At 44.9% G+C, this 17,657-nt stretch overlaps 1 protein-coding gene across 2 annotated transcripts in view; it reads left to right on the top strand.

Annotated features, from left to right (window-relative positions):
* ERCC2 (ERCC excision repair 2, TFIIH core complex helicase subunit) overlaps window positions 1-17,657 on the top strand; it is a 1,037,455-nt gene that overhangs the window by 610,394 nt on the left and 409,404 nt on the right. For both annotated transcript variants that reach the window (XM_069644679.1, XM_069644680.1), the window contains exon 15: window positions 8,573-8,674. In XM_069644679.1, the coding sequence (XP_069500780.1) occupies window positions 8,573-8,674 (102 nt within the window). The remainder of the gene's footprint in view (window positions 1-8,572; window positions 8,675-17,657) is intronic.

The raw sequence follows: 17,657 nt of genomic DNA, 5'->3' as shown, positions 1-17,657 counted from the left end.
TATATTGGTAAATTCCAAAATATTGCCTGGATTGTCCCATGAATACCTCCTGGTATGACATTGGGTGGGCCACACTGCCTGCCTTTGCCCATCATCGAGGATCTTTCTTCCCGCATTGGCATGGGGAGCATGAGACCACTGAGCCCGTCCAATTCAGGGAAGTATTACCTTCGAGTTAACTTGCATTGTTCTGCTTGCTACCCAGAAGCATTCTGTATGAGGACTAACACCACACAGAGTTAGATTGAATATGTGCTACCATACGTCTCCCAGGTAGGGTTCTCAAGGAGATGCACATGGATCAGGGTACTCCCTTTATGTCTCAAATCATAACTAAGATAAAGTGACTCTTAAATATAGAGACCCTCCACACCTCTAGCAACAGACTGGCGCGAGGTGGTGGATCATTTTAAGTAGACTTTGAAAAACTTTCTCAGGAAATTGTTGTCGTAGAACTGCAGAAACTGGGATAAGCTGCTAACTTGACCCTTGTTTGCTTCCAGGAAAAAAATGCAAGCTTCCACAAATTATTCTCCCTTTGAGCTGTTCTATGAAAGGTAGCCTTGTGATAGTTTGGAAATTGTAAGGGAATGATGGGAAGGAGACAAGTTTACAGCGATAGGGACTGGAGAATTCATCCAAACTATCCAAGATCGGCTAAGAATCATCAGACTTGCCCAGCAACAATTGCAGGCAGCCAAGAGAAACAGAAGAGGTTGTATGACCAAGGAACGCAACTGAGAAAGTTCAAGGTAGGAGAGGAGACCTGTTGGTTGTTTCATTGCTGGTGCCAAAATAAGTTGAATGCCCAGTGGCATGGACCATATCAAATCATGTAAGTGCTCAGTGACCACAATTTATGGGTTCAGCAGGATGACCACCGGAGGACCAGCCATGTTTATCACATCAAGTAACTGAATGCTTGGCAGAAACACCAGGAGCCCCAATGCAAGGCCTCTTGAGGACCCCTGTTTGCACACTGACATTGGCAGAATGAATCCCTGCATGCCTTTCAGCTGACCAGAAACTAGACCTATGCGCCTACTGGCCGCTTTTATTTGATATTTTCTGTAGTCACCCTATTCTGTGGTTGCCCTAGATGGGCCCATGTCTTTGACCACTAAATTGAGAAACTGCCTGGAATGTCAGTTGGATTCCGACCCTTCTCCCTTCGGGACGCATGCTGGAATGCAGTTAAGAGTCAAGAAAATCCTGGAACTGTCCTATTGAGCCTTCTCAGGGTCATTGCCTATTGTCCTTTTATCCGAACTCGAGGTCAGTTGGCAATTTTGCATGAATTACTGGAAGGTGAATGAGATACTGAAATTCAATGCTTACCAAATGTCCATAATTAATGGAATGGTCAAGCAAATGGAACCCATTAAGTATATCTCAAACTTTGATCTGATCATGGGCTATTAGCAGATCCTGTTGGCCCCGAAGATCAAGAAAACACATTGTTTGTTAGACCGATGGACCTATCTCATTTCCAGTATTTTCTTTTAGCCTCCATGGCGTTCGAGCTACCTAGCGAGAGCTATAGCCCCTTTAAGCCTTCTCACTGGCTCATTTAGTAGCATTGTAATCTACCTTAAGTTATTCTGTTGATGCAAGAAGGTTGAAAATGCCAGAGAAAGGTGTCTCGTAGCACAAGCTGAATATCCTCCATGCTCCAAGGATGCATTTGGAACGGACATGGCTGCAGCAAGGCAGCCCAGGATAGAAGAGCTGGTCAGTCCACTGGTTGGTCCACGGACACTGCCGAAGACTCAGAAGACACTGATCCTTGAGCAGAGGTTGAGACCGTTTCCACCAGTCCAGGGGTCGAAGCACCAACAAGGTTCTTCTTTAGATTAGGGATTGGAGCAGGCCTTCACCAGGACGTTACTGGAGTTGATAGCGGTCAACTGCAAAGGTCATCCTCTGCCCATCAGCGGATGCACTTCTTCATAGAGGTCTTGGCTCCAACAACAATCTGTTAAAAGGCTGCAGGAGTTTTCTTTTAGGACAGACGCTTGCCTAGGTCCACTATTGGTTTGGATATGCACCGTTCAAACTGCTATCCGTTCATGGATAGCCACTGGCCACATAATATGCTGAGCAACCGACATTCAGGCAGGAGGATTTGAACTGGGACCATACATTCCCAGCCCGCACATCCAGGGCTAACACACAGACCAATACTTTGCCCAGGAAAGCAACAGCTTTCACTGGAAAAGTGCTTCCCAGAGAGGGCAGGAAGAAGGGCAAAGCAAAAAATGCCCAAAGGATGGGCGAAAATCTTGTGGCACGCCCATTTGGCGGTAATTGCAGATGTGCACAAATAAAAAGTTCAAAGCATGGTAAAAAAAATATCAGCTGCCACCAGCCCATCCTGGAGGCATTGCATTTGTATCCCAAAAGTTGGAAAGAAAAAATGGCAATGATACAAAGTATCCTAACCGCACATCAATTTAAGATGACTTAAATTGATGTAACTGATGTAACTTGTAGTTTGGCCTTGTGTGAAAAGTGGCGGTAACAGAATTACTGCAACCTTTACTGCACCGCCAAATTTATGAGACCCATAATCCCTTAGCACCGATAATCTTATGCACTGATCAGCCTCCCCACAAAAATGAGCACAGAGCAAGACAAGTAAAGCAGAAGGTTTTACTGACCTCCAAAAAGTCTGGTCCGGAGTCAAAACAAAGCAAAAAGAAAGGGAGTTGCCAAAAAGTCTGTGGGAGGAAAGCAACAAAATGAAAATCTTTCTCAACACAGAGGCGGAAATACAGTTAAGGCGTGACAGTGTCAAGTCAGTGGGCCCATAGGAAACAATAAACCAATGTTTTCTTGGGTAGTTAAGTAGTTCACAAGGGACAGTTCAACCCCTAAGGAGATATCCTTAATGATCAGAAGATGCATCAGAGGAAGAAGGGTTGCAGAGGCAAGTCATGAAGTCACGAGGAAGAAAAGTTGGATTCAGTTTTGAATGGGCTAACTCTGCACAGGAGTCCTTCGACATGGAAGAGCAAAACTGTTCCTCGCAGGTGGGTCAGTGGGCCCCTAACAGGTGATCAGGATGAAGAAAGGAAGATTAAGTTGCACGAGCGAAGAGCTTGCACAGTATAGCCTTTAGTGTAGCTGCATGGAAGGCTGTAGTTGACTGCAGTATTGGCAGCGTTAATTTTGATTAGACCCTAGGGAAATGGGCCAAAGAGCTCATCGCAGGTCAAAGAGACCTCCTCAAATAAATGCAGGCGAAGAAGCAAGAGTCAGTGACTGGAAAACAGATACAGCAATGGTGACCCTAGTCGGGGGTCACAGGTTATAGTTCAAAGAAAGTGCAGCAGGACATGCCTGTGGATGTCTTCATACAGGGAGAACAGTGCCAGTTCTACACTGATTAATCATAAAACAAAGGCTTCAGCAAAGACAACAGCCATGCTAGGATGTCAGGAGATTGCAGTGTGTGATTTCAGAAGTCAAGCAGCACAGCAGTTATTTAGGGTTTAGAGTTGCAGAATCACAAAACCGCCCGTTTTGAATAAAGGATACAGCTGTCCCCACTGTTCATGGTACAGAGTGTCTGCTTTTATGTCACCAATTATGCACACATGCACCTTTCAAATGTTTTGTATGTCAGCCAGACTATTGATCATATGGTGGTATATGGCAACCATATACCAACTTTCCTAACTAGCAAACTCAGTGGGTGTCGATTCCAGAGGACAACTCCCTGCAGTTCTTCCCATGTAACCCCACACATTCCTTTGTGACCTCCTGCCGGAGCAGGTATCCACCCCATCACACTGAAGGACAACAAAATACAGTTGCCTAGATACTGCATTCCACAATGCTAGAGACTCACTTTTTTTAACTTTCAGGAAAAAAAGACTTCCTGTGTCCCACAGTGGCTTCAGCTCTTGCAGCCGCTCTGTTAAAGTATGCAGTCTCCACCCAAAACCAGTACAACCATCTGGGCCAGAATACTCACCCAGGGAGACTAACAGACACCTTGGCGGTAACCCACACCTTTGGGCGCCTAAGGGTCCTGTGAGGGGTCAGAAATGTGAGGCGGACATGCAGATAGATTTCTCACAAGCCGCCATCTTTATTTAAATAATAAGGGTGAAAGAAACGCCTCACTTTCCCATACCCGTCAAGGATGTCTCTATCTGTTAAACACTAAAGGAAAACACTCTAAAAAGGTTTCTATCCCTCACACTAATACACCTGACAAACGAAAGAACACAGGTATTAGATGGCTGATCAAACTCAACAACCTAACAATCATTCACTTTGTAAACCAGTATCCTTGTAACCTGGGTCGGATCCCCCTTCCGCAGGATTAAAGCAGGATTCTTAAGTCACAGTTCCAGTCAAGATGGTTCTTTTCAATATCGAATGTCTGTTAAAAAATGCAACACAAAGTTTTCTACACTCCGTGAATCCTCCACTTGGCACTTAGATTAAATGCAACACAAAGTTCACTTCATAAGCCTCCCACTTGCCACTTGAATTAAATGCAATACAAAGTTTTACTTCCAATGTAATTGTTCAAAGTTTTCACAATCTTCTGCTTCATCAAACAAAAAGACTTTTATCTTCCCACTCTCTGATGGTTCAATGTCTCTTCCTTCTTTATACACAATGAAACTTTGTCAGGATTAGCTTTTCTCACAGTTCAAATCATCACACTCTGGTGGCTGTGCCACTTTCTTTCCACCACAACCTTCAACCACAATGTACTACTTAAACATTTTCTTCCTGGTTCACTAACCTGCCAGGACTAACCACTTGTGAGTCCCTTTCCTGGTATACTCGCCTGCCAGGATACATCTACTACTACAACATGTACTCAGTGGTGAGATCTACTTCAACTTTCAACAACAGATTCATAACCTCTTTCATAAGGGCATAATACACATCAATGCCATTTGTTTATCGGACTTCTTTGACACACACAATGCAGGTTGACTTTCTCTCCTCCTTGATCATTATTAAAAGCAGGGTTTCTTCCCTGCCACCTTTTGAGTCTCTCCTAATTCATCAATTAACCACTGATAATGTTTCTGACTTGGTCTTCTCCCTTTGAGAAAACAAAGTTCCTTTTTTATTTGTTATTGCCTCTCATTATCTTAGGCAATGCTGGGTCTCCCGATCAAGTATTGTCCCCTCTTTACTTTGGCAATGGTGGTCATAAGCTTTGTCAAGTCTTATCCCCTCCTTTTGGCTTGGTCAATACTGGTTCCCTTCATCACATATTGCCCCCTTTTTACTTTGACAATGGTTGTTCTTCCCACTCTTAGTGTAAGAATTAATGCAAAAGTACTTTGATTAATTATAATTAGTTCAGTATTCAAAAAATCTATTTCTAGACAGCCGTCTGTCATGGAGTGCCCCGGGGTTACCTCATACACGCCAACTCACTGGTCTTCCTCTGTGCTTCCTTCTGACCCACTGCTGGTTCAGCTTCTGCTTCCCGCTTCGGGATTTAAATGCCTGATGGCTTTGGTCAGACCTCCAGCATTCGCACCTTCTGTGCAGGGAGTCCGCTCTGGTGCTCGCTAGCCACCGGAGCACAGCACAGAACTGAATAAGCACCTCTCTTCTGCGGCACAGTCAGCCTCCACACCGCCTCCCGCTGGACAATCTCTGCATTTAAAAGTCCCAACTCCTACGACTCTCTGGGCCACAAAGTTCGGGAAACGCTGCGGCAGCCGCAGCGTCTTCTCTGTGCTTCTGCTGCTCAGACGGCTGATGAGATCTAATGGCCTGCACTGGAGGGGATCTTAAGTATTCAAAAGTCCCGCTCCGGTGTGGGTCATTAGAGCTGCTCGACTGCGCAGCACCTCTGAGCTTCTCTTCCTCGTCCCAGTATTTAAAGCCTTGTGGGACTTGAAGTTCCGAATGGTTCCTGTTTTCGCCACATGCCTCAATTTTACAGTAAGCCTTTAGGATTGTGGGATCATTAGGGAAGTTAGCTAGAGGGTTTTCCTAGTTTCCCTGACATGGGGCCGCACGCCCCAGGTCGGAACAGGAAAACAACAGAGAGGGTCACAAGTATACAAGCCTACCCCCAGACACTAACACCTTTAGGGGAAATGTGGTAGCTAAGATATATGTTAACTTTACAAACCCCTTTGTAATGGCTGATCCGACTATTGGCTCACACTATCTGTAGTCCTCATGGAAGGGAACTGAGAGACGATTAGAGCAGCCCCCTGGAGGAGCACTATCGAAGCAACTGATTAGAAGTGCAGATCCGCAAAGCCAGCAGAGTTCAATTGAGCCAAGGTGCCCAGGAGAGGAGAGGCCAGCAGACAAAAGAGAATGTCAGATATAATGTCCCGGTCTGCATTCCGCACTGCATGAGTGCAGAAAACCTACGCGGGTGGGTAACCAAAGGAGCCCGGCACGAGGAAACAAGTGAGAGTGTGAAGTTCACTCGGAGCGCCGAGATGAAGGCCCAATGACAAGTCGTAGACAAGTCCCCACACAGAGCTACTGTGGAGAGGAGCGTCACCAGCTGCTGACGCAGATTCTAGTTGGAGTCGTGTAAGCGGCTCTGCATCAAGATGGCCAATCAGACTACACACCCCTCCCGAGAAGCACTGATCGTCAGAAGCAGGTACGCAGTGGCGCCATGAGTCCGGGTGCTGGAGGGCATAGCAAAGAAAAAGGCAAGAAGTAGGGAGAACACAGAAGCCCTAAAGTGGGGAGAGAGGAAGAGTCCGGCCGTGAAGCGGGGAGAGAAGAGCCATGCACCAGAGTGGAGAGAGAGGAAGAAATTAACCCAGGAGCGGGATGACTGCCGAGAAGCCCCAGAGTGAGGGAGAGTGAGAAGGCCAAATCCAAGAGCAGCTTAAGAGGAAAAAGCTAACCCCATAGAGTGGGGAAGAGCGCTGAGAAGCCCATAGTGGGGGGGAGAGTGAAGGAGGAGAGCCACAGAGTGCAGAATAAGAAGAAGCTGAACCCAGAGTGGGAAAGGAAGAGACTGTGAGAAACCCAGATTGAGGGCGCAAGACAGACGTCCATCTCTTCCAAGGGAGAAAGACTCAGAGACTGAAAATTGTAAGAGACACATAAAGGGACCTGGCTGGAGCCTAGGACTGCACTCCAGTATTACACAAACTATATGAACGGGTACTGTGACCATAGGCCAAGCGCCTATGGTAAATCGGCAAAGGTTTGGGAGTCAGAAGCCGGCAACCATCCCATTCATTGGGCAATTGCCCAGAATATGTCTTGGTTGTTTTTGTGTGTTTTTCAGTGATCGGGAAAGAACTAGGTTAGAGTAAGTTTCTGGAAAGAGGACTTTGTTTATGTTTGCACCTTTTAACTTCGTGACAAGCACCCTTCTTCCTTTGTTTCTTTTAGGACTTAGTTATATACGTTTTCTGTTTTAGAAAGAATAAAAGACTTCAAATCATGAGTCATTGTCCGTCTCCTGATTCTGACCTACCACAGTTAACAGCTTGTAACTATAAAGGATTTCTACACCTGTACCTGCTTGCAGCCTGACTGTTGATCACCCTATATATATTTTCTATTCAAAAATAGGCCTTCTTCCGTACTTTGCTGTCTGACCCTGCCTCCCTCTTCATCTCACCCTTTACTATAAGCCTTTAACGCTACACTTTCTCACCTGATTAGTGGCAGAAAACTTGTCATCACTGAGAAGCATCAACTTTGATAGAAATAAAGCTTTGTGAGGAGTAACTTGATTGAGGGCAAGTGTCTTAAAAGGGACCCGTTTGTTGATGCATAAGCTATTGTTAAAGGCATTTATAAAATGTCATATTGATGTGAAATGTGTATGTGCATGAACGTTTTCGAATGGACTTGAGGTGTGGATATATATATTATGTAGTATTTAATTTGCTTGTTCTCATTCGGAATTATTCCTCTGTGACTCGCCTTATAGCCTGCAGTCTGCTCAGACAATATTACAAGGGAAATCAATTAAAATAGCATCTTAAAATGATTACATTATCAACGTGTTTCACCATGCAAAAAATGTCCATATTTTGGTAAGAGAAATGCACAAGTGCTCATTTGGTGTTGAAGTGCAGTCGGATGAGTGGTGGGCATAAGGGACATAGCATCTGCAGAGCTGCAACAAAATACATATGAAGGAAATGAGCTGGGTAAAAATGCAGAACAATGTGTTAATAACAAGGAGATTCAGGAAGAGTAATTCTCTGAAGTGTGAATAGGGAGGGCAGTGCAACCCACCACCACTAAAATAAATTGAGATTTCAGATATCGGTGTTCTGTAGCATAAAGGTTTCTAAATTTTGATTTGACATGGAAACCATTCAAACAATGTGAATTGATCTATACATTTGCATCTGCAGGCACATAGCTGAGCTACTGTAACTTGGTTCACCTGTTGCATGCAGTAGGTCATCATTTTACATGAGGGTCATTTACTTTAGTGCATCAATTCAGAACATTAAAGCATTGTTAATTGGCAAGAATGCACACATTTATATACAAATATAATTCTGTTTCAGCATGTTTTGTTAGAGGTTCTATACTTCTTCACTTCACACTCCCACCCTTTCTGTTCTTCTACCTCTAGACACTGTCTCCATTGGACATTTATCCTAAGATCCTGGATTTCCGACCAGTGACCATGGCAACATTTACTATGACCCTTGCCAGAACCTGTCTGTGTCCCATGGTGAGTTCAGTTCTTCATGCTGGTGCATTTCCGCTTTCCTCTACTTGAGTATCACGTCGTTGTCGTCCTCAATAATATATCTATGAAGGTTGAAACCAATATCTGAATTAGGTGGCTAAGCTTCAATTATCCCTTGATGTTCGCTCATAATAGCTCCTACATCCGGTATGATGAAAGAGCACTTTGAAATTGGATGCAGATTAAAATATAGAACCATACACTGTCATTTTTAGCCACTGAAGTCATCTGTACCACTCCACTGCTTCTGTTGTCACATTTCATTCGGTCAGCAAGGGTGGGTCTTTGAATATGTGCCTCAATGGAAACTTGCAGTGTCAGTTGATTTGTTTTATATCGCTTAAATGCCATGGTTTAAAAATCATTCCCTGTAACCTCTTGACAGGAACAAACATCTGGTTTCTCTCGCATTGGATCATTCATAGATTAATATACTTTGAATTATTCCCTGTCATCAGGAAGGGGATCCTTGTTAAATACGTAGCAATTTTAAAATCATGTTCAACAATAATGTTTAAATAATAGTCCATTTTGCTCCTTTTAGCATTAGTTACTCAGTGGATGTGCTCTGCACTTCACCGCAGAGGCCGTCCTCAAATGCTGTCAATGTGTATCCAGTGATGTAATCCACCGCTAAGCTTTACTTAAGTAATCTTTTTCTGACCAATTTTCTTCTTTTTGATCCACATTTTGTTAATGTTTGCTCTTTACTTTCTGCAGCAACTGATAAAGGTTATTTTTTTTAACTTTGAGTTTTGGTATTATTTTCTGTTGCTTCTCTGGCCTACAGGTTTTGCTAGTCTTCGTGTGGTTCTCTAGTCTGAGCATACCAGAAAAGTGCCTTGTTTGAAGCCTGTAAATAAGTGTGTGGGGGTGGGGGCGAAACCCTAAGGTATCTACACATAGGTTTAACTTGCTATGTTATGTGGATACCTGCACCACATGTGAGAGATTTTCCACCAGAAACCGGGAGCGAGAAGACTGCTTCACTTCTTAAATTAAGAGACACGTTCATCGTCTGGTGAGCCAGTGATTGGACTGCAGATAGTGCATACGTTTGTCCTTGTTTTTGTTTTTAAGATTCTCTTTTTTGATCGCAATAATAAACATAACAGAATACATATAAGCCTGCAGGGTTCAGCCTGGGGGACACAACCACGCAACAGATACAACATTGCTATAGGAAGCATAATTAATAAAAGCATAATGAATTAACAATCTTGTGAAGTCTAAAAAGAGAGGCTTTTTCTACTGAAACCCCATTACAAGTATCCACAGAATCAAATGTCTGAAACATTACAAGTGTGACCAGGCCATTTCCCTGGCCTTGTAAAAGGGGACGGGCACCAGCCAGAGGGGAGTCCTACCAGGGAGACATCCAGAGCTACCATGGGATGGACGTTGAGAGCAGATAGGGACCCAATTCCTGGCCCTCTCCCCCTTTTGCCACAATGCTTGCCTGCAGACCCTTGTCACCTACCATGCGTCTAGAGCAAACAACTCGCCAGTCTTTCTTTTACTTTAACAGGTTGTCAGCAATGCACAAGAAAGACGTAACCCCACAAGACAACAGCACTGGCCAACCCTGTGAAAATCCCCACGCTAAGACAAACCACCCACATGTTACCAAAAGGCAATTCAGAGCAGCCGCTAGAACGAGACCGGAAAAGAGCAGCAGAAGGAAGCCACTGACATACGTGGTTGTGATACAAACGGTGCTGCTCTGCCATGAAACGCTGATCAGGGGGCGGGGGGTTCTGCACACCCGTAATTAATGGCTAAACTACCAGGGGTGCTGAGAAGGACTTATCGATGCGGGCAGAGAGATTGCCTCTCAGAACACAAACTGTCACCCTACATGTGGTATGCCAAAATTAAGCAGCAAACAATCGTGTAACCAATGGGTGAGGCTCAAGCCCTTTTTGAAAGCTTTGCCGTACTCGTACACGTCATGGGGTAAGGAGAGCAGCCCAGATTGAATAGTGAGAGAAAAACATTGCCTAAAAAATGAGGGATATATGAACAAGGGACGACGGAATAAGGAAGTTTGGGTGTGCCAGGTAAGGTCAGAGGTGGAGGTTGAATGAGACCAAGAGACCAGCAGGAGGAATGAATGAACAGCGGCTTGTGAAGGAGATTGTTGGAGCAGGTGAGGCATTGGTTTAGAAGTGATAGTTCTGCAGTTGGAGTGTGCCTATGTATGAAACAAGTCGGTAGAAAGGGTAAGTTTAAGGTGTACATTTGAGAAGATTGGTACAGAGTGAAAGAAGGGTGGTTGAGTAGTAGTGTGGGAGGAATAGTAGTTGGGTAGTAGTGTGAGTAGTGTTAGTGTTGTAGTAGTAATGTGGAGGAGTAGTAGAATTGGGAGAGTAGTGGTAGCGTGGATGAGGAGCAGTAGTAGTAAAGTGGTAGGAATAATGGTGGTAGCAGATAGGAGAGTAGAAGTAGAATGAAGATCAAAAGGTGCAGGGAGCCCGAGAGGCAAATGTACAGTAGAAGGGCTAACTGAGAGTGGACTTGATTGGTGTTATCCAAATTTAACACAGTAAGAGCAAGGCACTATTCCCAACTCCCCTTCGAACACTAACCTGCAGATCGTGTAGGGAGAGATAGGCAATCCCCGAAGGAGACTAGAGAGAGAACCCCAGTGCCTTTAGGTGAACACCATAGCTTTATATAGAGACTTAACATTCTGAGGGTGAAACAATCAGTAGCACTAACCTGGGATAAGGATGCCAGGGATAGGAAGGAGGGTGTACAAGACAAGAAAGAAGGGGCTGGCCCTAGGGCCCACAAGAAGTACAGTAAACATGCTTGAACTGCTCTTGAGACTAGAGTGGTTTCTGTGCCATCCCTGGCAAAGTTCTATTACGGAAGTACTAAACAGATGCAAAGATAGTGTTATGAAGTACCAGAGGACCCAGACCCACAGAAGCTACTACTCCCAGTTGTAGACAGCTCTTCGCTTTCATGTATCACCTTTATTCTCAGTGGGAGAGCATATTCCATCCTTATTTTGAAGCACAAAAATTTGGCACAGGACCAATATATGATTTGGATGCTTTTTCAGAAGGGGCATGGCTGCAGTACGAGTCCCCAGCCATTGCACCATTCTCCAGGTCTTTTTTAATATCACCTGGGCTTCTAAAGTGCAGCTTCATAAATGTCCAGGTAAAGTGATACAAATAAAACGGTTGTTAAAACTCTTAAGGTGTTGGCCAGGCCCTGATTCTGCTTTTAAGTATCCCCAGGGTCCTGGGAATGCTTTAAGTATCCAAGAAATCCACTTTTCCGGCCTAACCACCGGCACTCCAGATGGCAATTCATCCTCTGATACTTACTGCCTCCTCACATATGCTCTGTTGTTTTCTGTTGCTGCTTCAAGTTCCAACATATGCTTTGAGAGAGAAGCTCCATTCCTTGATAATCTCCCCCAGGATAAGAATATGCTTTTAATCTGTGAAGAAGAACCCACAAAGGCATTGAGTACGAAAACATTTCTCTTGTTAGTGTCTAGGTAATTCCTGGCATTATCCTTGATGATGGGGATGATGTGGCAGCCTCAGAGATTCACTGCTACCAGGAGCTTCATAAGATTGAGGCGGTGGTAGAAGATAGTCCTGTTTTCTTACACGGGCTGGTATAATACTCAAAACACATCACGCCATGCAAGATAACATTTTCCTTCTCCACAAAGGCATATGTTTCACCTCTGACACATACAGGTGTGCTGCCTTCATGGTCTGCAACTTAAAGGCAACTGTATGGACCTGAACCAACGTTGGCTTCTCTGCTGAAACTACCAGCTCCCTTGCCTCTTCTGACCTTTAAGATGTTTCCCACACATAAATGTAACTATAATACCCAGAAAATAAAGATCTTCATGGAGATCACTAAAAGGGGGGTGAAGAGGGTGTGGGATAATAGTTTGCAAAGAAGGACTGAATTCACACTTTCTGAAGTGGTACCTCAAGTTAAATAGCTAATTACCATGGCTTCGTGTCATTAGAAAAACCTTGCTTTCATTTTTGATTTTGTGGAGGCTGTTAAAGCCCCATGTAGCCACTTATCTTAGATCATTTCTGGGAGACAGAATTAGATATGGCAGCTCCCTTTCCCAACTTGCTTTTGGTGCCTGGTAAAGAGAAGAAATAAACATTTCTGGCCCCAGATACTTCATTGTTTTTGAAGCCAAACAAAATTACAGTCTGTTTTAACACCTGCCGATAATAGTGTGTTGGGTGAATCCAAAAGCCACAGCAGTTAATCAACCACGTGTTTCTTAAAAATCTCACTTCTACAGTGTCCACTATCATCACTGATCAGTGGATTGTGTCCTCGTGTTTGATATAATTCTAAACTTCTGAATTTATTTGTGTCACCAAGGGGTGCTGTGTGGCTTTGGCCTCAACCTCTCGACAGTCCTAGTCATCGGACATGACGTCAACACAAATAGCCACACCTTGCCCTGTGATCTCAGTTCCTTGTTTCGGTGTGATCAGCACTCTCTTTCGGAACACTTTGCACCTCAGCAAAACTTTTTTTTTTTTTACCTTCTCTATTCTTTTCCATCAATATGCCTTCAGACTTCAAATGGTTTCAGGATTGTGACACAGAGGTATTAATGACGAACGCTTATATGGTGTGTTTGTGGTATCTCAGCTCTGTTCACGAGATTGCGACTCATCTCAGTCGATGATGCTAGAGGTAGGGGAGAAAAGGTCACGCAGTCCTCCTCCCATGTTTCTGTCTCATCTGGTTCTGCAGCAGCACCGAAACCTCTCTGAATACCCCTCACATACCACTCCTGTGGGAGGTTGTCTGACACAGCATTGCGTTGAATGGCACAACATTAGTACCGATGCGTGGGTAAGACAAGTAGACTCAAAAGGGTACTGTCTCCAAGAAGTGCCAAAGGACACCCTGTCAAATGCAATTCTCCAGCTTATCAGACTGGTCCCAAACTCTTCCTTTGGGAAGGCTTTCACCCCCAAAACCATAGCTTTCAAAACATCCAGCAGATGGTCCCCAGATTCCAAAATGTCCACAGTTTTCTGGCCCTGGATTCTTTTACGATTGCTGGGCCTCTGGAATTCTGAGTTTTTCTGATGCCAGAAGCTTGACTGAGAATGAGATCACTTCAGTAGGCTCTCAGATATCAGCGGTCAAAGTTCTCAGGCAACATGATGGATCTTCTACAAGTCCTGAGCAGGATCTCACAGGACCTTTTGTGATGTCCCGCTAGGAGAACTTGATGGCAGGACACCCTTTTTGGCAACCTTGGCCAGAAGTAACAGCAGTGACGGATGCTTAACTAAAGGACTGGGGCAGGAACCTGAACAAGCTCACGATGACCGTGCTGTGGTCCCTAGCAGAAAGTAAGCTCGACATTGAGTTGAGGACATTCAGACTGGCGCTGATGGCCTTTTTCCCCTCGATACAGGGGAAAACAGTCCTGGCAGACAACACAGTGGCCATGCACTATGTGATAAATCCTGTAGACTCATCACTAAACCTCAGTCTAAAGTCTCCTGCCATGTGGCATGGGGAACATATGAACGGGGGGGGGTGTCCTACCCTCTAACTTTCAAAATTCGCAATTATTTAATGCAGAAACATTTGTACCTTTGCATTGAGCCAGTGTGACAAGACCATCTTTGTCTCGTAGGTATGCGGCCTCGAAATGCACATAGAAAACTGTAATATTTCTGCAGCTCTTTATTATTAGGCTGTAAAGTTTTATTCTAGAAGTTTGTACATGTTCTAGATAAGTAAATCATCTGACTGTAAGTCAGTTCAAACACAAAACATTAATCTAATACCATTGTGCAGACTAACAGTGTATTACGAACACAATAGTGACCATAGAGCTGCTTGTCACTTTCAGCAGGGATGATCAATACAGAAAATGGACCCCACGGGTGCCTGGACACACCTGGACACAGTTTGTGGTCTTAACCACTGTATGCAACATAAATCAACAGTCAAGCACTGTGTAAGTCAAACATCATTCCATATTATGTAATAGTGCATTGTGTCAACCGTGTTGGATTGTATATTTGTTTGTCTGATTCTCAATTGAGTAGGAGGCCTCTAAGTAGGTTCACATTTGCCCGGCAGAAGGATAGCCTATGAGTAGGTCGACATCTAGATCCAAGGTTAGAGATGTTGTAGCAGACTGCAGGACTGCTCAGAGTGGAGGCACGGTGTGTTAGGCAGGATCCTGTGCAGTTCCCTTGGTGACCACTGCAAGAAGATTAAGACTACAGGAGTAAGCAGTAAACCCAATTGGTAGCAGTCTGCACCACCCAGTTTTACCTGGTAGCTGTGGCTGAGCAGTCAGACCTCTCTCAAGAAGAGTAGGGCAGTATACAGAGGATACACAATAGGGCTAAAAACACAGTAGAGCAAACAAACACTGACCAGAGCTTTGTATCAAAAGTATATAATTATTTATTTAAAACGCACTTTAGGCAATACAGTAGCACTCTAAATCAAAAGCAAGTTAAAACACAGTCAGGTAAAGTATAAACACCTCCCTTGATAACTATTAGACAAGTCAGAGTTAAAACACCACTATTTGTTAAAACAGATGTGAGCGTGTAACCTAGATGGCACTCCAATAGTTAAGTTAAAGGGAGAGAAAAAGGCAGGGCATAAAAATAACAGTTCCCAATACTTTTAGAAGTTCAAAGCAAGGGAGTAAAGGCAGTATGCACTGTAGAGCCAAAGTTCATAGGCCAGGCCCACTTTAAATGGAGCAAAGCGAAATGTGCCCAAGATCACACAGTTTAAAATGCACTAAAAGTCTTTGCAGAATGTTCAAAAGAGGTTGGGGTGATTCAAGAAGTAAAGTTAGAAGGTCTGGGGCCAACCCAATTGGAAAGCCAAGGATTTAAGGGTCACCTTTAGCAATCCGTGGAAAAGGAGGCCAGGCAGAACACAGTACCTTAAAGAGGGAGGAAGCTCCAGCGGTGGCAGTTGTTCCTGGCAGTGGTTGCAGTTCGTTGTTTCGACCAGGGGAAGAGAGGATCTCGTTGAGGAGGAAACTTGGAGTCGTTGCACTGCACAGGGATGAAACCAGCCGCGGAGGTTGTCGGTTAAAAGTTGTGTTCCTGTTATCCGCAGTCAAAGTGGTGCAGCTTGGCTATCTGGCCGCCGGGGTGCTTGATTCGACCAAGAGACGTCTTTGGAAGGCAAAAGGGGCGAACTGGTTGATCCCACCAGCTCAAAGGAAGAAGACTCGTCCAGCAGGAGATCTTATCTTGTCGTTGGGAAAGTGGTGAGTTCTTTGTAGCAGGGCTGCACCGGTGGTGTCGTCGTTGCAGATGGCTCAGCTTCTTCCATCTTCGGATTCTTAGGTCCTGTGGGGACTTCTGAAGTTCCAGTCCCAAAAACACTGCTTTTATGCAGAAAAACCCCCATTCAACAGCCTAGCTGTCACTCAAACATGCTAAGTGGCGAGCCGGGCGGCTCACCACTGGGCCAATCAGAATAGAGTACGACTTGGGTTGCTAAGGCAATGCAGTCCAGGGTGCCAATTCCCCTCCCCACACATCCTGTGGAACCCAGACAGAGTGGCACCATTTGGAGGGCTTCTGAGGAGAAGCCCGCCAAAAAGTGGAACAAAGGGCCCGACCTTGGTTGGAGTTACAGAGACAGGCACGAACGCCATTTTAGACAACAGTTCTGGCAAAAAAGACCCAACCGTTGATTTAATATTAAATAAATAAACCCGCTGTATCTTTAACATTGCACCAAAAAGTGGTGCGTATAAAATCAATGGGAAAATCCCATAGGAAATATTCCGGTGGAATATTTTGTGTGGTAACCACTGCCACCAGCCAGAAACTGGACAAGGGGGGGACTGGACAGGGCCCCCTTGGAAACAGACCCAGGGGCAATCGAATTAACCCCTTCCAGTACTTCCACAATATGATGGTTGGTACTGGTTCTGTTCACAATTCAGGACTAGTAAAGTCAATGGTGACTTTACATGCCCTGGGAGACAGTAGTCAGTCCCAGGGTATGGAGTCTTTGTTTGGGGGTCACTATGACACCCCTGTGTTACTGCACTGAGGGTGCTGTGTAACACGCATGAAAAACAGATGATATCCTATGGAGTAAAAAAACAACCCCATAGCCCATAAACACACAAAAAGTCAAAGACATACCTTAAATCATGCCTAAGAGTGGGAGGAAAAGAGTCTCACTCTTAGCAGGAGAAAAAAACAAACCCCAAAAAATCCAGCAAAACTGCTGGGGGACTCACTAGGCTTGGGAAATTAGCCTTATAAGAGAATTTTCCCTAACACGGCGTCTGCTGACGTTTCAGTTCGATAGAAAGGGAGCCTTCTTCTAGGGCCAAAAACCAGTCTCTTCCTGCAGGGCTCCAAAGGATGGAGCCTTCTGTTGTGTGAAGAACAGTGGATTAAGCGGCCCGTGTAACCCCTCTCGGGTGAGTGGGCTAGGATCCTCAGGATAGTTCTAGATGTCACTTCGTCTGCTCGTCGATGAGCCCTGCGGGGCGGTAAGGTACTGTTCCCGGTGGATAGGCTGGCTTGAAAGTGTGGACAATGCTGGCGTCTGAAGTGCGGGCCTCCATGTGAGGAGGTATTTCCAGGAAAAGGCAGACGTCCTTGTCTTGGGTTTGTATTCTTCTGAATAATGTGTGGTTGGCAGCGGTTGTCGGCATCCGCGAGGGGGATCCTGGTAAACTGCAGAGCTGGCGAAAAGCCTGACGTCCTTGTCCTGTGTCCGTGCTAGCTGTGGCATGGGGAAGGCAGCCACTTCCTGATCCTAACCCTGGGGGTGGTAACATGTTGGGGAATCATAGGGGTGGAGACTGCTGTCAGTGACTCCGCTAGGAGAGATGTGGTATTCATCTTCTTTTGAGGATGAAATTCCCCTAATACCTAAATATCTAATGGCATGTTGTCAATGTCCAAATCCCTCTCCTAGAATT

Source organism: Ambystoma mexicanum, chromosome 2p, assembly GCF_040938575.1.
Source record: "Ambystoma mexicanum isolate Mex_15411 chromosome 2p, UKY_AmexF1_1, whole genome shotgun sequence".
Classification (NCBI taxonomy): Eukaryota; Metazoa; Chordata; class Amphibia; order Caudata; family Ambystomatidae; genus Ambystoma; species Ambystoma mexicanum.
Note: the sequence above shows the minus strand (reverse complement) of the source record. Positions and strands in the feature narration are given on the sequence as shown.